Raw genomic sequence first — 22,409 nt, forward strand, 5'->3', positions numbered from 1 at the left:
TTACGAAGTTCAGTAGGTAATGGAGGTGGTAAATTTCTTGATTCTTCTTTTTTCAAAATAGCAGCTAAATTAACAGAAGTTGAACTTTTTGAATAAAAAATCTTTGAACTTTTTCTTCTTTCTAAATTAACACCAATTTTACTCAATACTTGAGCATTATCATTACTTATACCTCTTTTTTTATATTTTGGATCCAATGTAGAAGTTTTTGGTTTTGATGAAACAGGTTCTGATGAAAATCTTTTATTATTAATTTCAAAATTACCCAATTGACGAGGGATATGAATTTTTTCCTCTTCTTGTTTTATCCTTGTTGGAGAAGTCTGTTTCAATGGAGATGGTTTAACAGGTGAAGTGGTTTGTTGTCTCAAAGGAGATGATGTTATGAATGGTTGTTTTCTTGGAGAAATTCTTTTAGGTGGAGAAATTTGTTTTGCTCTAACTTTTGATTTTGGAGTTGGTGGAATCAATGAAGTTGAAGTAGTATGACCATCAAAATTGAAAATTTCTTCACATAGAGTTGCCAATTCTTTTGAAGTTGTCTTGTTATCAAGTTCTAACCAATCTATACCTAAATCTGGTAATGGTGGTAATAAACTAATGTTTTTCTTCAATTTTTCATTAATACTAGTGAATGATTTTTTAGAAGAAGATCTTGACATGTTTGATTCCTTTTGATTATTGAAGGAAACACCACGACGATGAGAAGTGGAAACTGGGATTTCAATTTGACCATTTGGATTCTTTGATTTTCTTTTCTTAGAAGTTGTGGAAATTGAAGGAGTGATTGTCTTTATAGGTTTTTCCACAATTTGTTCAGCATAATTAATTGTGGTGGAACCATCTTGATTAGTTATAGTTGTCTTGATCAAACTTTTTGATTTTTTCAATAAACCATCACCATTACCAATTTTCTTTTTAGAATTTTGATAAGCAATTTCAGCTTTATCTTGTTTCAATTGATGCTTTTGTTTATAACTGTTTAATAAATAATAGAAAATTTTCTCAGGATTTGAATTTGTATCCAAGAGTTTTGGTATTAAAGTAGCCTGGGTAGCACCATGGAACAAGATTGATAAACTTTTCAAGATATCATTATCTATATCATCTCTTGATAATTTCATATGATCAATTTTGGAATAATAATCATTTAATGATTCAGATTTATTTGAAGATGTTGATTCGTTATATTTAGTCAATAATGGATGTTTTAAAATATCTTGAATCTTAATTCTCTCCATTGGATTAACTTTCAACATTTTCCAAATCAAATCTTTAGCATCTTTACTTAGATAATTTGGCATAATAAATTTCCCAGTTTGTACTTTAATCAACAATTTTCTAATATTTTCATCATCAAATGGTAAATGACCAGTTAATAGAGCAAATAAAATAATACCACAAGACCAAACATCACTTGGAGAACCATGATAATTTTTACCTGTAACGATTTCTGGTGAAGCATAATGAGGAGAACCACAACTTGTTTCTAATAATTTTGAATTAATTTCCAATGCAGCCATACCAAAATCTGCAATCTTGATATTTAAGTTTTTATCCAGTAGTAAATTTTCAGGTTTTAAGTCTCTATGACAAATGTTAAATTGATGACAATAACTAACACCATTAATAATTTGTTGGAAATAATGAATAGCTTCTTTTTCTTGTAATCTACCTTTTTTAATCAAATAATCAAATAATTCACCACCTTCAACATATTCCAAGACTAGATATAATTCACCTTTATTTTCCCAAACATCATATAACCCCATAACATTTTCATGAGAAATTAACTTCATTATAATGATTTCCCTTTCAATACCATAAGGTGAAGCACCAGTATTTGATTCTTGACCATTTTCATTTTTTTGAAATTTAGACTTTGGAACAATTTTAACGGCCGCCAATTGACCAGTTTCTGAATGTTTAGCCAATCTAACACGACCAGTTGAACCTCTACCTAAAGTTCTACCTAATTTCCAAGGACCAACATGATTTTTAGATTTTCTTTTTGAACTATTTGTATTTGTTGATATTTGAGATAGACGTTTTGTAGCATTTGTTACAGATTCCACTATTTTGTCTATTTCAGTATCTTGTTGTTGAGGTTGATGAGTTGGTGGTTTTGGAAGATGTTTTGCATTTGCTGGGGGTAGATTTGTAATGTTGTTGTTGTTTGCCAAAGCTGTTCTAGCAGCATGCTTAGCAAAGCTTGTTGAGTTGTTATTATATGACGAGGGCATACTCTGGAGTCATGAATGAGATGAAGTTATGAAGTCTATCAGTGTAAATGGAAAATATGATGTAAATAAAGATGAAGCGAATGAATGAATGAAATGAAATAATGGTTGATCAACAGAATAGTGAGTGAATGATTAGTTGGTTAGTTGTTGATTGATGTATTGATGTAATGAATGGTACAAAGTAAGTGTGCTAAATTCTTGTGTTTGGACCCGTTGAACTGAGCTTGTTGTTGTTGTTGTTGGCGAAGGAGCGCATTCCTCGTTTTCAAAACAGACGCGGTTGAAAAAGTAAACAGAGCGATTAGGTAATGTTTGTGTGTGTGATTATGTAAGAATGGTATTGATATTAGTTATAGAGTGTATGTGAATTAAATAGAATAAATTATGATTATTCTAATAAGATATTGTAGTTATAGTTAATATAAATGTGCTTTAGCCTTGCTTTCTATGACTTAACCAGTTTTATAGTGTTGACTTCCCGATCCGGTAACCAAAGTGCTCACAGCCTCCTAATTCCTCTCACTCCCTTTAATCATTTCAAATCAATTCATCAACAGACGCCCAACTTCATCAACATCAACATCAACAACAACAAACGCCTTCACACTCATTGCCACAGCCTCAACAGATCACAACCAGCTCATCCTGACTAATCCCAACCGTTGAAAAAGAGATATTTCTGATCTATAACCATCAACGCCATCATCTTCAACACCATCATCACCAACCATGATGTCCTCATGGAAACTCACAAAGAAGCTGAAGGACTTCTCTTCAAAATCAAAGTCCCCAGCCAGCTCAACCAAAGAGACAGGCCATGATAGTGACAGCACTCCAAGGCCCTCAACTGATACAACAAATATCTCTGATGCTGATATAGATAGGAGAAGTACAATGACCCCAGAAACTGCAAACCAACATTTAAAAGTGGAAAAGCAAGACCATCTAACACATTCATCAAACTCAAGCTCACATACTATCAATTCATCTAATCAATCACAACAACAACAACAGGCTGAAATACCTGATAACAACAATTTCTTCAAACCTGGTCTTTTGACTCTTAAGATTTATAATGGTTCAAATTTTAAAATCCCCTTCGATATTAAGAATGATAAATCCATCTTGACAAGATTGATTAATGGTGATGAACATTTAATCAATAGATTAAACCAACTGAATGTTAATGATGACGGTGATGAAACTATTCATCCTTCAAATTCAAGTGATTTATTACCAGCCATTATAAATATCCCACCGTCAATTTTGAAAAATCCATTGATTTATCTAACTTTAGAATTTGATAAAACTATTATACCTATTGAACCTGAAAATGGTACAATTTCTCATCCTTTTTTCAATAAAGTTTCAAATTTTGATGTTACCAAGATTCAAAATGAATTGAAAATTCAAGTTTTCCTTAAAATCCCCAAGATTCTAAGTAATATTAATGATGAAGATATTTTAATCGGTTCTAAAAAGATAAATTTAAAAATTGATAATAATATTAAAAATCCAATCCGTTTTAAAAATCATGAACGTTTAACATTTGATAATGAATATCAACAAGATGATGTGAAAACTAATGGAGATTTAATAATCTCAATAGATTTCAAACCAAATGAAAACAAACACCTAACTATTGATGATTTTGATTTATTAAAAGTTATAGGGAAAGGTTCATTTGGTAAAGTTATGCAAGTTCGTAAAAAAGATTCTGGTAAAATTTATGCATTGAAAGCAATTAGAAAATCTCATATTGTTTCAAAATCTGAAGTCACACATACATTAGCTGAACGTACAGTGTTGGCCAAGATTGATAATCCATTTATTGTTCCATTAAAATTTAGTTTCCAAAGTCCTGAAAAATTATATTTTGTTTTAAATTTCATTAATGGAGGTGAATTATTTTATCATTTACAAAAAGAGGGAAAATTTGAATTATCAAGAGCAAGATTCTATACATGTGAATTATTAAGTGCATTAGAATGTTTACATTCATTTGATATTATTTATAGGGATTTAAAACCTGAAAATATCTTGTTGGATTATAAAGGACATATTGCATTATGTGATTTTGGGTTATGTAAATTAAATATGAAGAATGAAGATAAAACAAGTACATTTTGTGGTACACCAGAATATTTAGCACCAGAATTATTATTAGGACAAGGTTATACCAAGACAGTTGATTGGTGGACCTTAGGAACTTTATTATATGAAATGTTGACAGGTTTACCCCCATATTATGATCAAGATACATCAACAATGTATCGTAAAATTTTAACAAGTCCATTGAAATTCCCAGATAATTTTGATAAAGATTGTAAAGATTTATTAATTCATTTATTAAATAGAGATCCAACTAAAAGATTAGGTTGTAATGGATCTCAAGAAATTAAAAATCATGCTTTTTTCAAACAAATTGATTGGAAAAAATTATATGATAAAAATTATCTACCACCTTTTAAACCTCCAGTTAAAGATAATATTGATACTTCAAATTTTGATAAAGAATTTACAGATGAAAAACCTGTTGATAGTGTTTTAAATGATTATTTAAGTGATAGTGTTCAAAGACAATTTGGTGGTTGGACTTATGTTGGTACTGAACAGTTAAGTGGTAGTAGATAGACAATCACATCTACATAGTATCAAATTTATTTAAAAAGATATTTTATAAAGAGAATTAAGAAAGACAGACAAAACCAGCTTGTCGTAGTTGTGTTTATGATTTAGTTTCTTCTTCAACATTATGAGTTTCAACATTTTCAACCATATCTTCCTCCACCTTGATAATACTCTCCCTTCTAGGTTCCACAACATCTGTTGCATTACTTTTCAACTCCTTCAACTTCAACTCATTCTTCTTAAACTCAATCATTTCAATCTCTATACTGTTCAAGATATTGTCCTCTTGTTCATAATCATAACATCCATCAGTAGTACAACAGTTCTCTACACCTTCCAACAGTTTCAAGATATTCAAATAAGCACCAATATAGTTTTTTTCAACTTGTTTATAATTTAATAATCGATCTTCAACAGATGTTTTGGAATTATAATTTGTCAATTTATTTATTTGTGAATCAAGGGCTGTTTTGTATGATTCCAAATTTGGAATAGTGAATTTATCCAATTTTGTCAAGTGGTTGTTTGGATGGACCATATATATAGTATTCATTATGGATTGGTGGGTGTATTATTTACAACAAGATATTGATGATTGTTACTTGCTAAAAAACTGAATATTGGACTTTCCAGATCATTTTATACTGGTAGCGTCTGAGGTACCGTTTTTCGCTTGCTGCAGAAATTCCAAATAAATTTCTGTCAGAAAAGACAGAAATTAAATTATTGCGCCCATTTTTCAGAAATAAAGTGGGCATGAATTTTTTTAGTATAGGTGAAACTCTAATTGATGACAATTGAAATTTAGATTGTGTTGAGGTGGTTTAATGTGATCTCCAATGTTGTGCTGAACAGTGTTTAGACTACGGAGCAATAATAATGATAGCCACAGTGTGAACAAGAGGTATTGTGGTTGTTTTGTGATTTGATTACTGAGTAGTAGGTAGTAAGTAGTATTCATAATGATTCATGATTAGGTACCCCCTTCTCGTTTAATCAAGACTTGTGCTATCGGAAGCTAAGGAATACCTCCAGAGTTGCACCATTCAAGGGCCTCTCTATGTCTGGATACCTAATAATCTTATGACCTCAAATTCGACTACTGTACTACACACCATATTAAGAACTCATACTTATCCCTCCTTTGTTCTCCTTGATCAGCTGATTAAATTCACATGATAATTAAACTCTTGTATTTCATGAATCATCATCATCATCGATCTTATTTGCTGCAATCTAATCTCGGAGTTATCTTGTCTTGCGCAGGCCGGGGCTAGACTTTGGCACAAAAATTATGGCTAGCCAACTCAAATAATAGACATTTATAAGGCACTGCAAGTAGTGGAGCTTTTGTATTAAAGCCAGGGCTATGGTGTGTTTACAAGCCTTGATCCTACATAGTTAAATGTTTAATTTTAATTAGCTAGCCGTCTTTAAGACGTTAAAAATTATACTAGTCACGTGACACGAGCTAGAATACTTTTAAGAACACCAATTTCAATGATAAAGTCATATAACTTACTAAAATAGTGAAATTTGCTATTGCTTATTATATTGTAGCTCTTTCAAGGCGTCAAAACCAAAAATCGAATTTGTCAGAATTTGAATTTCTAAAAATTTGAAGTTAATTTATAACTATCAAAGTCAACAAAATCGTAAAACAGCTATTTTTTAAATTTTTTTCAAAAAGCCTTTAAACTAACCTGCACTATTCAACCCAAAACAGTTATAACAATTGTTGAGCAAATTATTAATACAATTTTCTAGGATTTATTGCTTTTAAGTGGTTGTATTTGTATGTACTCATAATATTGTGCCCTTATAAGTGGCCCTATCAGTTTTAATCTACACGTCTCAAAATGACAGATAAACATTTGATTTCAGAAAATTGATTTAAATTCAAAACAACAACAACAACAACATCAGTTAACCGTCGAAACTCATACTAGATCTTGATTCTTGAATAAATTGATTAAATCCACTGAAAATGTCTGAAGATATACCCATTTCATAGCCCACCATGACGCTTGGATCAATTCTAACACACTTTCAAGTCTCAATTATGACAGCGTCTAAATCATCATCATCAATATCAGCACTTAATGAACCAAAAGTCAAAGTTGAAGGTGTTTCAAAACCGAAAAAGCATGTCACTATTAAATTAGAGCCTCAAACAATCAATAAATCCAATTCAACTGGGTCTTCATCTTCATCTATTGGGCCAACTAATAAAAAAGATGGAAATAACTCAAATGTTGACAAGATCCCTATCACACCAAATGAAAAGATTTTAAAACAACCAAATTTAAAATCAATTGAAGATTTAAACATTTCAAAATTCTATATTCAACCTCAACAACAAATCAATAATACTGATGATGATGAAGATACTCCAACTAAATCAACTTCAAGTAAGAAAAATGATTCCAAAAGGATTAATGATATCAAGACACCTTCATCTCATCAACCAATCAAATCTAAAAAAGCACGTTCTTTTGATCAAACTGAAATCACTCCAACTAATACAGTTAACCCATTGAAAAAATCTAAACCTCAACCAGTTATTTTGAAAAAACCATCAATTTTTAAACCAATTGAAGAATCAATAATTGAAAATAATAATGAAATTGATGGATTAAAATTAATTGAAATTTTCTCAAATATTGATGATGAATTAATTAAACAAAAATATATTGAATCAAGTTCTAAAAATTTTGAAAATTGGTCAATTCAAGGTTTCCAATTAATTAATTATCAATATGAAATTGTTAAAAAAATTATTCAATCAAGAAACAAGTTAAATTTAAAATTTCAATTAATCTTTGGTTTAATTAATACATATGGGAACTCTTTAGAAAATGAAGATTTAGTCTTGAATGAAAAAATGAATAAATTACAAACTTTAGGTGAAGAGATTAAAAATTTCATTAAATAATTTAATCCACAATTTGCTAACCATCATTACTTCTACAACTTTATTTCCTAAAGATTATATATCATTTCAAATTATACAAAACTTCTTCTTATTCCCCAAAACTAAAAAACCAACTAATATTTTCTTTTATTTATATTAATCTAGTTTCTTTTTCTGAAACGACGTTCTGGAGCTCTTTGAGAAGAGATTGAAACAACAGATAATGGTAATTTGAAACCTAAAGTTTTGACTAAATCAGCAGTTTGTTGATCAACTTCCAATTGGTTTTTAGTGTTTGATAAATCTAAAGCAGAAACTTCTGGAACATATTGATCTTTACGTTCACGTTCTTCTTCTTGTAATTTGAAAGAAATACCTCTAACTGGACCTTTTTGAATACGTTTCATTAAATGAGTAGTGTAACCAGCAATTTTATTTCTTAAACGTTTTGATGGAATAACAGCAATTTCTGAAGCTAAACGTTTGTTGGTTTCAAAATCTAAAGTTAATTTTGGATAATAACGTTCAATAAGAACTTTTGAAGCTCTTTTAACGGTTTTTGTTCTAACTCTACCCTGTTTAAAATTAGTTAGTAATGGAAACTTTGGTGAGCTTGTAGATTTGATTTGATTGATATTTTTGAAAGTGCTACACTATGGATCATAAGTTTCTAGAGTCTTGGACTTTTCTTGCTTCTTTCCTTTTCACTCTGATTCATAATGACTTTCATATTGATTCTTTACTTCATTTCTTGATTCATTTCTATCATTTCCTTGTCTCATCGAAATTTGATTATTCTTTAATTCTCTTCTCTCTCTTTTTTGAACATTACAATCTTAAACCCAGTACAACACATATCTCATAAAATATAATCTCATCATTTCCATCTTTTATTGATCATCACATACCATTTTGAATCAATAATTCTATATGTTCCTGTTAATCAAGTTCTATTGAAATGTCTGTTTGAAAAGTATTTCAACAAGTTTTTTTTGGTTTTTTCGTTCACACAATCCAAAGCCAGTGGTAGTGAAACTTACGTAATTGCTGAGATAAGATTCTGGTTTGGTTTTTTTGTTTGGGGGGAAATTTTCAAAAATTTGAGTGCGAAAATTGGTGGGAAACTAGCGGTAGGGGCAGACATGGTGTTGGGGTGTGAGAAGCCCTAATGGTAAAGGTCATGTGATGTGGAATTCAGGGCTTTTCAATTTTGTTTTTGTTTTTATAGAATTTGACACAATACATTATTTAGATTTATGAGAAGTGTACTTAGCTTGATTACTCTCTTGATGCTTTCATTGCTAAGTACCCTTCAAATCATCACTGGTCCTAAAAGTTGTTAACAGGTGATGATGTAGTTGAAGAAGTAGAACACAGTTAAGCAATACTTCACCATCCATATATCTCTAATATAAGATAAAATACACCCAACACACAGTATCACTCAAAAGACAGCACTTTTATCTCAGTTTAACAGATCTAAATACGGTTTAAAGTGGACTTCCTCATCATGTTTCCCACTGCCAATTCTACACGTGTAAACTGATGTTTTCCGCGAATTGGTTTTTATTTTTGTCTTCACGAGTGTAAAAATCAACAATTGGGTACACGATAAAAAGGCCAACCATCAACATTGATGCAACATTAAGAAAATCAATAAATCATCATCATCAATCAATAAAACACATCATCAATAACATCGGGACCAGACAACTGATTAGAATCATCAAAATAAACCCAATCTTTTCCATCCTTCACAAACCCTTTTACCACAACTTGATAACCATACACCTCCACAAATCACAACATGTCAAAATTCCATTGTGATGTTTGTGCATCAGACTGTACGAACCGTGTCAGGATATCATGTGCCATATGTCCCGAATACGATCTTTGTGTCCCCTGTTTTGCGAGTGGATCATACACTGGGACACATAAACCATATCATGATTATAAAATAATTGAAACTAATTCATTCCCAATATTTGATGAAGATTGGGGAGCTGATGAAGAACTAGCATTGATCCAAGGTTCACAATCTCTCGGGTTGGGGAATTGGCAAGATGTTAGTGAGCATATTGGGGGCCGTAATAAGGATGAAGTTTCTCAACATTATGAAGATGTTTATCTAAAGAGTAAAGAGTATCCAATCCCAGAGATGGATAAAGATTTTTCATACATTTCTACAAGTGAGATGTCCAAGAAGAAGAAGAGAAGATTAGATGAACGGAGGAATGCTCCGTTGCCACCACCAAGGAAACCTGTTGCGAGTGTTCCATTGTGTCATGAAGTGCAAGGTTTTATGCCTGGGAGATTGGAATTTGAACATGAGTTTGAAAATGAAGCTGAGATTACTGTTAAGGATATGATTTTCGATCCTGATGATCAAACTACGGATATTGAATTGAAGTTGGCAATTTTGGATATTTATAATTCAAGATTAACTTCAAGAGCTGAAAAGAAGCGATTATTATTTGAGAATAATTTATTAGAATATAGGAAAAATGCAAGTATTGATAAGAAGAGAAGTAAAGAAGAAAGAGAGTTGTTTAATAAATTGAAAGCATATGCTCGTGTTATGAATCCTCAAGATTTTGAAGAATTTTCCAAAGATATGTTGAGTGAATTGTATTGTCGTTCAAGAATTCAACAATTACAAGAATGGAGAAAGAATGGATTAACAACGATTGAAGGTGGGTTAAAATATGAAAAGGACAAGACTCAAAGATTGGCAAATTTACAAAGGTATGGGTATTCTAATTCTACTAGTAATAATAATGGAACTTCAAGACATACGGTGAATTCATTACAACATCAATCTACATCAAGAAGTAGAACTCCATTGAATGGTGATGGATCATTTATTAAGAAAAATAAAAATTTATCTATAAATGAGATTCAACATTCAAATGATTTTAATTTGTTAAGTAATGAAGAACAAGAATTATGTTTAACATTGAAAATTTTACCAAAACCTTATATTGCCATAAAGGAAGTGCTATTTAGAGAAAGTTTAAGAACTGGTGGGATTTTGAAAAAAAAACGTGTAAAGAATTGTTAAAGATTGATTCAACAAAAGCTAATAGAATTTATGAATTTTTCCGTCAACAAAATTGGTTATGAATGTGTACAAATTGGTAGAGATTGCAATTTTTTGTTTGAGTAGTGATCTATATAGCTTATATTGCAAGGCAATGAGGATCTAATATTTAAACTCCTCTTGAGTAATTTCATTTGTAATTTCACCTTTATCATTAATACACCCGAATGAAAATCTTGATAAGAATGAAGGAATAGCTTTCAATTCAGGTTCACTTGAATCATAAAGATCAACCAAGATGTATGGATGGAAATTTTTGAAATATTCAGGGAATTTAAATTTTTTATTCTTTGGTAAATTAACTAAATTAACTTTAATCAATTCTTTTGGTCTTGTAACATGACGAGGTAAATATGGATAAACGTTTGGTTTTAGATCGGTTCTCCACCATCTCCCCACTGTTTCCCCCATGGTGATTTCCTCTTCCTCAGCGTCTTCACCATCATCAAATAACTCTTTCAAGATTCTTTTAGCACCATCAGTTTCAGATTCATCATGATTTAAATAACCACCAGGGATCAAGAATTTATCAGATTTATCTTTAAAGATCATTACGATTGGTTCTTTTTCACCAGCAACAAGGATTAAGAATTGTAAATATCTTCTTGTACCATATAGATCATTATAATTTTTAAGATTCTTGAAATATAGATTATTATTGGGTATTTGATCAGATTTAAAAGTTTTTTGTTTATAGATTTTCCCATTCTTCAATAAATTAGCTTCTGTTTCTGATTCTTTAGCTATATGGGCTTGATATTGATTGATTGTCTTGGGGGCAAAGGCATAGTTTGATAAAGGATATAGTAATTTCACAGGTGGTTGATTATCAGTGAATGGGGCTATGGTTCTTGGAGGGATTGAAGAGAATTTTCTTCTTTTGGTTTCTGGTTGGGTTGCTGTTGTTGTGGATACTTCTGTTGATACTTCTGTGGCCATTTTGATTCAATTGGTTGTGGTTAATTTGTTAATTTGTTAATTTGTTAATTTGTTATTGTTATGGCGGTTATTGAATTGAAATCGAAATCGAATTTTAAAAGGGTTCGCGAAATGGAATGATGAAATCAATTAATGGCATAAAGAAATAGTAATAGAATAAAGAAATAGTACAATAATAAATTAATAGAATAAATATTACAATTAGTTTCATAGTTAATACTAAAATACTCAATTAATAGATAATACAATATAATCACCACTAATCAACTTAATACACGTAATCTCACACGTAATCAGCCCTGCCCAAACCAATCTGATTTCATTTTTCAATTCATTTTTCACATCATCAAATAAACCCATCAACCATAAACATTAAGCCATAATATTCAAAATGAAACTAACACCACTCTTCCTCTTCATATCCCTGGCCATCGCAGAGGTCTACCCACAGCTACCATCCTCCAAAAACCAACAACCACACATAACACCATTCTCCCTCAACTCAAAGATCCCAATCTCCTGTATCCAAAGACAAATAGACAATGGTGAACATAAATTCGATGCAAAAGGTGAGATAATCCACTCCTCATTCCCCAAATGTCGCGAGACTGGCGAACCATTCACCCTCGAGTATGACGTATCAGGTGTGAAGAACTGTACAATAGAGTTGACCGATGAGAATTATCATCTGTTCCAATTGTACATTCATCAAGATGTCCCATTTTCATGTCGTTTACCAATTGGCCTGAATTCTGAATTGTTTGTTCCGTTTACTTTAAACTTCAGGGGATTAATAGAAACAAGCCATTTGGATATCGACACCACTATGAATGTCTTGATACACAAGACTGCGCAAGGTGGGGTTATAAGTTCAATTGGGTATAGTTCTGGTGGGAATGTTAGTCGTTATATTATTGGTGATTTCATGCCGATTAGGTTCCATGTTCAATGGATCGATGAGTATCATGTTGATGGATTGTATCATTATGATGTTAAGGTTGATAATAAAAGCTCGGGGTTTATTATTATTATTGGGTTGATCTGTGGTGTTATTGGTGGTGTTGTTGTTTTAGTTTCAATGTATGGAGTCTTCAATAGAAGATTGATTAAAAATTTAGGTTATAAACCTGGATTCACTACAGAATTGGGGATTGAAAAAAGGGACTGATTGTGTTTTATAATTTTTTGATAATTGAATGTAAAATTTGTCTAGTTTGTTCATCAGTTTTATCATCACTTTGTAGGAAATTTGTTAATAAATATGATGAATAACTTGTTTTCAATTCTGATTTATCATTATCATTATTGAATTTTTCTTTATATGCTAAATATTTCATTGTAGCAGATTGTAAAGAATTTATAAATGATTCATTACCAATTTCTTCAAATTCTAATTGTGCCACGATATCAAGAATAATTACTTTATTTGAATTTGGGAATTGTGATAATAAATATTGAATAATATGTGAACTTAGATAAAATCTATTCAAATCTTTAAATTTTTTAAAAATTGATAAGAATTCAACACTTAATTCATATTTAAATTCAAATTCTGATTGAATTGTAGATTTTTTCAAACCAAATAATGTATTGATACAAACATCAAATATAGTTAATGCAACATCACCTTTCAATGCAGGATTAGTTTCAGGGTTACCCAACATGTTTAAATCAGCATCTGGTAAATTGTTCAATTCACTCTTCAATTCTTCATTTGAAACAGTTGGTAATTTAATCAAATCATCATCTTCATCCTGTGCAACCAATTCTGAATGTTCATGTTCCAATTGTTGCTTTTCAGTGACTAAACCTAATAATTTTCTTCTATTTAATAATTTCGTAATATATGATAATTCAAAAATTGTATAACTTAACCATAATTTTTTGGAATCTTTATTAAATCTTAAACCTTTTTGAAATAAAATTCTTGCATTCTTTGCAGAACCAATATTTTCAAATTCAAATTCTGCTGCATTAATCCAAGATTTTATTGAAGTTGGATGTAATTGTAATAATTGATTATAAATCTTGTAAATCTTCTTGTACAATTTTTGGCCCTTGGCAAATTGTAAATAATTATCCCATAGTTTAAAATCATTTGGGAATTTTTTAATTGAACGATCAAATATAAATAATATTCTTCTTTCTGAGGCCCAATCTGATATAGAAGGTTTTGTATTGATTAATCCAACTGAATTCAATCTATTATATCTTTTCTTACGTAGTTTTTCTAAATTCATTTCAAATTCAACATATTTTAAATAATCTCTTGATTTTGAACCTCTTGAATTTAATCGATGTTCAAAATCGGTTCTTCTTCTCATAATCATTGTTATTTCATTTTTTTCAAATAAACCTTTCTTCTGAAGGTCTTCTAATTCTGGAACTGACTGTTCTAAATAGTATCTTGTCTTGGACATGGCGGTGGAGGGTGATTGATAATAGATACCAATATACTATCACTATCTTGATCTAAATGAAATAAAATTTTAAGGTGACGAGCTTGGTGTTGGGATGTAATTATGTAATCATAATGATGATCTAATATATTATGTAATGAATAGATCCAATTTGGTACGCCCCACACTAAAGCTAATTTTTGGTACAAGCCTCTAAAATTTGATGCCTTTCCAGAAGATTGAAGAATAGGAAAATGATACGATCGAGGTGACATGGTATTAAATGGTGAAGAATGGATGATTGTTGGGGTAGATATTGATAGTCATGGTAGTTGGTAATTAGTTATTAGTTAATTAATAGTTATTATTTAGTTAATAGTTAGTTACTTGTCACTTGCTTCTCTTGTCGATCGCTATGTGTCACTTTGAACAGATCAGCTCTAGGCAGAGTAGTGCTTTTAGGCAGAGAGCAGCTAGGCAGAGCCCACCCAGAACCCCCAGGCTGCCCCAGACTCTCCTCTCCCGCCTAGCCCTTAAGCGGAGTCCCCGTTGAGGGCAATATCCCCTCTGGGGTCACCGTCTTTTAATAGAATTGCTCTAACAAAGGAACAAGACTCTATATAAGCAACTGCCCATCCAGCATCAACAATAGCACCATGTAACAATAACCAACAAGAACAATGTTCTCCTTCCAGCACTTCAACCAGGACATCTTCAACCAACAACAGCAGCAAGACTTCAACAGAGCCAACAGCAACAGCACAGCTGATATAATTCCCAATAGTACCGTGTCCTCCCAGAAAAAAGGTGACATTTACAACAACAACAATAACAATATAATGACTTCGAACGCCTCTTCCAAATTGGCTTCACTAAACCACTACAACCAAAGAAAATCATCCATCTTTGATAACACAACTCTAATGACATCTCCAACCACAAACCCTTCAGATTTGTTTTCAAATGGCCCAAATTCTTCATCTTCCCCAAATAATAACACCATTGAACCAAATTCTGATCCATTTGAATTAAACACGTCAATTTGGAATAACAATGGGAATCAACAACAACAACAACAACAACAATTTCAAGCTACTCAACATCCATCTCATTTATCTGTCAGTGCTGCCTCTTCAAATGGTGTGCCACCTCCTCAACAATCTTCATATCAAAGAAGAGCTTCCTATAATGATTATTACCCAAATCTGAACAATAATCATCATCAAAACAGATTCAACTCAAACTATACAATCTGGTCCAACAATAACAACAACAATATGATTGATGACTATACAAACTCTGCAATGTGGCAACAACAACAACAAATGGCTGCTGTTGCTGCTGCTCAACAAGCAAAATATGGTGGCAATGATTCTGGGTTTTTATTATCTCCAAGACGTCATTCATATACACCAAGCTCACTAGATTCTCCAATCTTTACACCTTCATCAACATTTGATCACATTTCTGAAGAGCCATCAAATAACAATACCAACAACTTGATTACAGAATCCACACCAAGTTTCATCTCGGCGTACAAGAGTGTTGATTCATTCTTCACAAATGATCAATATAACCGTGTCACTATTAAAGACTACTCTGTTTCTGAAATGACATCTATGTTGGAAAATTTGGTGCAGAAGGGTGCTCAATTACCAAGATTCTCGGGGAATTCATTACCATCTACCCAACTAGTCCTGATTGCATTCAAAGCTGGCCGGGTTGATGTTTTTTACCTACCTGATTCTTCACCTCTAAGACTGAAACTACATGACCTAGTTGTCGTTGAGGCTGATCGTGGTCGTGATTTAGGGAAAATTGTTAAATTGGATGTATCCATCGATGAGGCTAGATTGTTGAAGTATTTACAACATCAAGAACAACAAGCAGCCCTGGCATCGTTTGATAACCCTGGTTCAACTGGTTCAATTGGTTCATTGACCTCATCTCCTCCACCACCATCAAGTGTCAATGGGACTCAACAGATCCCAACATTACATTTCCCAAAACCTATTGTTCGGTTTGCGTATCCTACAGAAGTTTATCAAATTTCAAACAAGTTGAATGATGAAGAAAAGGCTAAAAAGATATGTTGTTTGAAAATTGAATCATCAAGTTTGAAAATGTTTATAATTGATGCTGAGTATCAATGGGATCGTCGGAAATTAACTTTTTATTATAATGCATTACATAGAATTGATTTTAGAGATTTGGTTAGAGAGTTGTTCAGGATTTATAAAACAAGAATATGGATGTGTGCAGTGGGTAAAGATGTTAATGGTGGTCAACAAAACAATGGTGATGGTGATAACCTTGGTGAGATTTGGGAAAACAAAGATGAGGCTAGTACTGGTGATTCAAATATGTTTATTCCTAGACAGTTTAGTTCCCCTGATCAAAGTATTTGGAATTGATTAAAGATGGGGTTTGAGTCGAGTGAATGGTTTATTTATTTATGAAAACGAATTAATGTTAAAGAATTATAGAGATTCAAAAAAAAAGGTTTTACAAAAATTTGGGACTTGACTAGAGATGTACAATTATACAATTATTGAAGAACAAACAAAAAGGTATAGACGTTTAATTATTATGAGCTGAGGGTTTCATGATGGATGATTAAAAAAAGTTAAAAGGGGTCCAAGTTTAATATTTGAGATGTGGTGTATATTTATTATGGTTATATGGTATTAGAGTTTATTATTGATATTATTATTATGAAGTGTTTTTATGACTTGAGATGTTTGATTTTTATAACAAGGTTTAACTAATTATATACAGAAGATTTAATATATTTTAACATGGCTATTAGAAAGAAAGTTAGGTACTGTCTAAATTAATTCTGGGGTAAACGATCTCTGGAATGATTAATGTTCTCATTGATTAACATTCGTATTATATTTCTCAACAGCCACTTAAGATACCCTGACGCTGATCACATCGCATCTCTAACCCACAATATTCACTTATTCTCTCAATCTGAACTCTATGTTTTAATTTGACACCTTTATACACTTTTGCTTATCCCCTTCGCGAATGTGTTTTGCAACAAATACAAAGTTCAAGAATTTTTCAAAGAAAAAAAACTGAACATTAATATGGGATCAACACATTAATCAACATTTATCTGATATAAACAACCATCAGAACCATGTTTGTCAAACAAAATAGCATACTGATGAATCCAATAGTATGTATCTCACCCATAAATCATCTTTAGAGCACCTATTAACACCTTCTCCCAGAAACAACAAATTGCAAAACTTGCAACAGTTGCAACAAATACAATTAAAGAACATGCACAAGGTAAGTCTAATCTAATAGAACAAACCACATATCATTTATTAACAATTTTTAAGAACCACCAAAATATGTACTAAGTTCCCTTCGTTCATTCCCATCTTTAAAACCAACAACTTTCCAACCAATCCCATCATCATTATTAAATACACCAATCCGCCGTGATTTATTATGGAAGGCCGTTATCTTTGATGCGGACAATGCTCGTGTTGGTTCATCTAATCCAAAAGCTCGTAATCAAATGGGTTATTCTAATAAAAAATTGGCACCACAAAAAGGTACAGGTAATGCCCGTGTTGGTGATAGAGGTTCTCCAACAAGACATGATGGTGGTGTTGCATTAGCTAGAAATGCACCAAATTTCCATCAAACTGAATTGCCAACAAAAGTTTATAATAAGGCTGTAAGAATTGCCCTAAGTGATGCTTATAGAAATGGGAAGATTTTCTTGATTAAAGATGATGAATTAGATTTACCAACAAATGATGATATTGCAATAAAGATGTTTTTAAGAAAATTTGAAATTAGTAATAAAAAATTATTATTTATAACTAATGGATTGAAAGAAAATTTATTAAAAGCAACTGAATTTAATTCTAAAAAAATTGATGTTGCAGAAAAAGAAGGTGTTAAAGTTAAAGATTTATTAAAAGCTGATAAAATCTTCATTGAATTGAAATCTTTACAATATTTCCAAGATATATATGGTGAAAATTGAGAGGCTTAGACTTGAGAGTTTCCCCATCACAACTTGTAATTAACATTAATGAATTGTATATATGCCAAAGGAGAGGGAGTAATAGAATGAACTTTATTATGAATGAATGTAGATTATCATAGACGTACAACTGTTGGGATTCCACTAATCGTTGATTTTAATGAATCTGTCAAACAAGTTTAGCTTCTGGCTTATCTTACAATGTAACTATTCAATGTTCCTTTCAAAAGATAAAGTATATCTCGTATCAACCATCAAGATTGGCAGTTCTGGAAGCCCTATCTAAATCATGTGACTTCCGAATATTTCACATGACGTGGTTTAGCCACTTCACTCCCTGTCACAGGACAAATGGTGTTTGGATTTATATCCAATTACAGACAATTTCCCAATTCGGACAATTCAGAAAAGTTTTTTTCCTACTCTCTCTTCGCGAAAAACTCCCAAAGATGCTGGCAAAAAAAAAGTTGCACAGGGACACACCATCCAGACTCTCAAGCTAGTGAAAAAAAATCATTATCTTGAACATAACATCAATCAAAGTTGAGAGAAGACTTAATACTAACAGAGCAGTAATTATCCAAAATGTCTTTAGTTGTTCAAGAACAAGGTAGTTTCCAACACATTTTACGGTATGTCCATGATGAGAATATAAAGAGATGAATGAAAAGGGGGTATAATGATGTTTGTGTGAATTTTTAAGTCAAGGTGAAAAAGAGATCAACTATATATTGAAAGACAAAGCAGATATGAAGAGAATGATTAAATGGAATGAATAAAGTGATCATATATTCATCGAGAAGAAATTCGAGTCCCATAATGATTGAATACGTTATTTGAAAAGATTATGAGAATTACACTACAAGAGCCCTAGTCATAGAATCAAGATTGAAAAACATCAAAGACTTTACAAACATCATATATACACTCTCCCTTCATCTCTTACATGTTTTTATAAGACCCATTACTAACAATTCTCTAGTTTGTTAAACACCAACGTTGATGGTAGAATTAAAATTCAATATGCTTTAACCACCATTAGAGGTGTTGGTCGTCGTTATGCCAACTTGGTTTGTAAAAAAGCTGATGTTGATTTAAAAAAACGTGCTGGTGAATTAACCCAAGAAGAATTAGAACGTGTTGTTACTATTTTACAAAACCCAACCCAATATAAAATTCCAGCTTGGTTCTTAAACAGACAAAAAGATATTGTTGATGGTAAAGATTACCATGTTTTAGCTAACAATATGGAATCTAAATTACGTGATGATTTAGAAAGATTAAAGAAAATCAGAGCTCACCGTGGTATCCGTCATTTCTGGGGTTTACGTGTTAGAGGTCAACATACTAAAACTACTGGTCGTCGTGGTAAATCAGTTGTTGCTGGTAAAAAATAGATGATGAAAATTTTATTCATGGTTAGTTATTTTCATTATTTGGTTTTTATTGTATATTTTTGAATAATATTAATTCATTAAAAAGGGAATTGAATGGTTGTAGAGTGGTGAATTGTATTGAATATGTATATTTGTGGCTGTTAAGATTTCTTTATTGAATAACGCGTTTCTTCGAGTTGTTGACGTTCTGTTATTTATTATCATGACTTACTTCATAACTATATCATATTGAGCTCACAATTAATAAACATCAACGCTTGCCGCCTCATATAAACTACACTTAATCAATCATTAAAAATCATTAAATATAAACAATATAAAACTCCATATATAAAAACCCGTTCTTGTCCCTAAAAATTCTTTAACAGCTCATATACTCATCATTTCCAATTTCTCAAATTCAATAAATTCGCCACACATTGATCTTCATCATCTTTTTTATTTGGTTTACCCTTTGGATTAAAACTCAACTCTTTCAAAACAATACGTTCTTTACCATTTTCCAATTGTTGTTTTTTCAATGGTGAACTATTTGGTGACACATTTTCCTTTTCAATAGTTTTAACAGGTGATGATTTTGATGGTGTAGGATTCACTTTCATGACTGGTTTTTGTCTAGTTCTTGATGAATGTGACACTGGTGTCATTGTTGATGTTGATTGGTAGTCTGATTGAATGATTGTTGGTGGTTGTTTATTCTTCAATCTGAATGTTAATGTTGAACCGCCAATTGGTGATTTTGATGCTGGGATTGATGATGGTTTAGGTGTGCGTGCTGGTGTCACCAAGACTGGAGCTGTTGGTTGAACAGGAACTTGAATTGGTTGTTGTGGTGGTGGGATAGGGAATTGTGCTTGTTGATGGATTGGTGAACTATGATGTGTTGATGTTGGCGAAGAAGCTTGTGAAGATGCAGATGGTGGGTTTGAAGGTAAGGTGGTTTCAATTTTAACAGGTGAAGAAGATGAATGTGTTTGTGGGAATTGAACTTGTTGTTGTTGATGAGCTGGAACAACAGTTGGTGTTGTATAAATCATATGTGGTTGTCTAACTGGAGTTGATGAACTATATTGATGTGGATGATAAATTGGTTCAATATGATGAATTTCCCTTTCAGCATTAGATTGACGTCTTAAAGTTTGTCTTCTGTTTTGAAACCAGATTTGAATAGCCTTTTCAGTCATGTTTACCCTTTTAGCAATATCCAAACGACGCGTTCTATTTGGTGTTTGACCTTTTTCAAATTCAGCTTGCAAGATTGATAATTCTAATGGAGAAGTTCTTCTTCTTTTACGACGTGCCAATTGAGCATTATCAATTGATGGTTCTTGTAATGGGAAAGTTGAAGGTGAATGTGAAATGAAAGCATATGATCTTTTTTCAACTAAAGGTGAAACCAAGTTTTGATGACCTGTAGTTGGTAATAATTGTTGTGGTTGAGAAGTTGGTGTTGGAATTTGAGGAACAACACTAAAAGATTTTGAATGTTGTAAGATAGGTTGTTTTGGTGGATGGTTATCAAACTTGATTGAATCAAATGATGGTAATCTAACAGGTGTTGTCACTGTTGGTAAAGGATGTGATGAAGTAGTTGCAGAAGCTGAAGTAGGTGTCACTTTATGGGAAAATAAATCAGTTGAGCCTTGTCTAATTGGAGAAACTGGAGCTGAATGTGGTGCTGGACTAGTTGAGATAGTTGGTCTTTGTTGTTGTTCTGGTTGTGGTTCACTTGGACCATTCAATAAAGCTGATAATGGTGGTAAAGATCTAATATCACTTGGACCAGTTGATGTTGTGATAACTCTTGGTAGCTGAGGAGCTGAATGTGAAATTGAAGGTAAATTTGGTCTTGACATTGTAATAGACATAATTGAAAGCTAGCCAAAAAGATTTGAAATGAAATAAATAAGCAATAGACTTGGAAGTGAATGTAATCAAATGAAAGGACTGGGTATTAAAGCAGAATGTACAGAAGGGAATGTGTGCAAGTGTGTGAAATGAGGTATCTCTCTTTCTCTCTTTGTTTTGTGGATGTGAAGCTTTGAAGGAAAAGAAGGATTTGAGGATGTTTTATATTTTACAGAATGGCCATGTAGTTAATTTACACGCAGAAAAGGTTGTTTACATTTGCAAGAAGGAGTTAAATTGGCTACAGCTAGCTGATGGCCCATAATTCGCGTACTGAAATCTTCAAGTCGCGCTTCGAATTGATCGTGTTTTTGTTTACTTTTCGCTTCTCGAGAATTTTAATTTTTTTTCGGCAGATGCGAGATCTGGTTTAAGGAACGCAGTGGGCAGAGAATTCGAAGAAAATAGTAGTGAAAACACTGTTAAGATTCGATTATGGTGATTGAGATTGGTTGAATGTTATGGTTGTGGTTACTGATTGTATTTGTCTGGTTTACTGGTCAATTCAGTTGTACCTAGTCACGTAGTCACATTCCCTTTGACTCACGAATCACGATCCAACCTATAACATCTTCAATCGAAATTGGTACCATGGCATACACCATTGTCTCTCCTCCCCTTTAAGCCTGATCTCGCTACTGCTTTGGGAGTCTCAAGAGTCAAAGGCGCATTTCAAGGGCTTAAACGCATCTTTTCTACGCGATGGTGAATTAAAATAATTACAAGATCTGCCTTTAATTAACGTGAACCCAAAAGAGCGTGTTTGGTGCGTCTCCCTACATCAACCTTCCAAATTCATCGCGACGAGGAGCGTTTAACAACAAGCTGTATCCTTTTTAGATCATTTATCTGTCTAGCATAAA

The 22,409-nt window shown here is 32.1% G+C and overlaps 13 protein-coding genes across 13 annotated transcripts; 6 read left to right on the top strand and 7 right to left on the bottom strand.

Annotated features, from left to right (window-relative positions):
• Positions 1-1,196: 1,196 nt before the first annotated feature.
• On the bottom strand, positions 1,197-1,994 carry WICANDRAFT_22521 (serine/threonine-protein kinase; the record flags this gene model as incomplete). The annotated part of the gene is made up of 1 exon (XM_019180949.1): positions 1,197-1,994. A coding segment is annotated over one exon (798 nt), but the record flags the coding sequence as incomplete, so codon positions are not given.
• Positions 1,995-3,137: 1,143 nt separating this feature from the next.
• On the top strand, positions 3,138-4,877 carry WICANDRAFT_31757 (serine/threonine-protein kinase; the record flags this gene model as incomplete). Its single annotated transcript, XM_019181877.1, has 1 exon — positions 3,138-4,877. The coding sequence occupies one exon, from the start codon at positions 3,138-3,140 to the stop codon at positions 4,875-4,877; it is 1,740 nt and encodes a 579-aa protein (XP_019038080.1).
• A 94-nt stretch (positions 4,878-4,971) lies between these two features.
• WICANDRAFT_79422 (uncharacterized protein) lies at positions 4,972-5,427 on the bottom strand (the record flags this gene model as incomplete). The annotated part of the gene is made up of 1 exon (XM_019184888.1): positions 4,972-5,427. One exon carries the CDS (start codon positions 5,425-5,427, stop codon positions 4,972-4,974), a length of 456 nt encoding a protein of 151 aa, XP_019038081.1.
• A 1,509-nt stretch (positions 5,428-6,936) lies between these two features.
• Positions 6,937-7,809, top strand: ECM11 (Ecm11p; the record flags this gene model as incomplete). Its single annotated transcript, XM_019183537.1, has 1 exon — positions 6,937-7,809. One exon carries the CDS (start codon positions 6,937-6,939, stop codon positions 7,807-7,809), a length of 873 nt encoding a protein of 290 aa, XP_019038082.1.
• A 140-nt stretch (positions 7,810-7,949) lies between these two features.
• RPS17B (40S ribosomal protein eS17) lies at positions 7,950-8,570 on the bottom strand (the record flags this gene model as incomplete). The annotated part of the gene is made up of 2 exons (XM_019183538.1): positions 7,950-8,363; positions 8,532-8,570. The coding sequence occupies 2 exons, from the start codon at positions 8,568-8,570 to the stop codon at positions 7,950-7,952; spliced, it is 453 nt and encodes a 150-aa protein (XP_019038083.1).
• Positions 8,571-9,595: 1,025 nt separating this feature from the next.
• ADA2 (chromatin-binding transcription regulator ADA2) lies at positions 9,596-10,911 on the top strand (the record flags this gene model as incomplete). Its single annotated transcript, XM_019185738.1, has 2 exons — positions 9,596-10,783; positions 10,807-10,911. The coding sequence occupies 2 exons, from the start codon at positions 9,596-9,598 to the stop codon at positions 10,909-10,911; spliced, it is 1,293 nt and encodes a 430-aa protein (XP_019038084.1).
• Positions 10,912-10,990: 79 nt separating this feature from the next.
• On the bottom strand, positions 10,991-11,827 carry WICANDRAFT_31963 (uncharacterized protein; the record flags this gene model as incomplete). The annotated part of the gene is made up of 1 exon (XM_019181905.1): positions 10,991-11,827. One exon carries the CDS (start codon positions 11,825-11,827, stop codon positions 10,991-10,993), a length of 837 nt encoding a protein of 278 aa, XP_019038085.1.
• Positions 11,828-13,002: 1,175 nt separating this feature from the next.
• Positions 13,003-14,247, bottom strand: UTP6 (snoRNA-binding rRNA-processing protein UTP6; the record flags this gene model as incomplete). The annotated part of the gene is made up of 1 exon (XM_019184889.1): positions 13,003-14,247. One exon carries the CDS (start codon positions 14,245-14,247, stop codon positions 13,003-13,005), a length of 1,245 nt encoding a protein of 414 aa, XP_019038086.1.
• A 1,658-nt stretch (positions 14,248-15,905) lies between these two features.
• WICANDRAFT_24196 (PSP1 family protein) lies at positions 15,906-16,505 on the top strand (the record flags this gene model as incomplete). The annotated part of the gene is made up of 2 exons (XM_019181022.1): positions 15,906-16,087; positions 16,193-16,505. Coding segments are annotated over 2 exons (495 nt in total), but the record flags the coding sequence as incomplete, so codon positions are not given.
• Positions 16,506-17,374: 869 nt separating this feature from the next.
• YML6 (mitochondrial 54S ribosomal protein uL4m) lies at positions 17,375-18,241 on the top strand (the record flags this gene model as incomplete). Its single annotated transcript, XM_019184890.1, has 3 exons — positions 17,375-17,413; positions 17,469-17,529; positions 17,583-18,241. The coding sequence occupies 3 exons, from the start codon at positions 17,375-17,377 to the stop codon at positions 18,239-18,241; spliced, it is 759 nt and encodes a 252-aa protein (XP_019038088.1).
• A 585-nt stretch (positions 18,242-18,826) lies between these two features.
• Positions 18,827-19,638, top strand: RPS18A (40S ribosomal protein uS13; the record flags this gene model as incomplete). Its single annotated transcript, XM_019184891.1, has 2 exons — positions 18,827-18,873; positions 19,224-19,638. The coding sequence occupies 2 exons, from the start codon at positions 18,827-18,829 to the stop codon at positions 19,636-19,638; spliced, it is 462 nt and encodes a 153-aa protein (XP_019038089.1).
• A 380-nt stretch (positions 19,639-20,018) lies between these two features.
• On the bottom strand, positions 20,019-20,675 carry WICANDRAFT_84593 (uncharacterized protein; the record flags this gene model as incomplete). Its single annotated transcript, XM_019185739.1, has 1 exon — positions 20,019-20,675. One exon carries the CDS (start codon positions 20,673-20,675, stop codon positions 20,019-20,021), a length of 657 nt encoding a protein of 218 aa, XP_019038090.1.
• A 78-nt stretch (positions 20,676-20,753) lies between these two features.
• YHP1 (Yhp1p) lies at positions 20,754-20,939 on the bottom strand (the record flags this gene model as incomplete). Its single annotated transcript, XM_019181041.1, has 1 exon — positions 20,754-20,939. A coding segment is annotated over one exon (186 nt), but the record flags the coding sequence as incomplete, so codon positions are not given.
• Positions 20,940-22,409: the final 1,470 nt, after the last annotated feature.

The sequence above is a fragment of the Wickerhamomyces anomalus genome (assembly GCF_001661255.1).
Source record: "Wickerhamomyces anomalus NRRL Y-366-8 unplaced genomic scaffold WICANscaffold_4, whole genome shotgun sequence".
In the NCBI taxonomy this organism is placed as follows: domain Eukaryota; kingdom Fungi; phylum Ascomycota; class Saccharomycetes; order Phaffomycetales; family Wickerhamomycetaceae; genus Hansenula; species Hansenula anomala.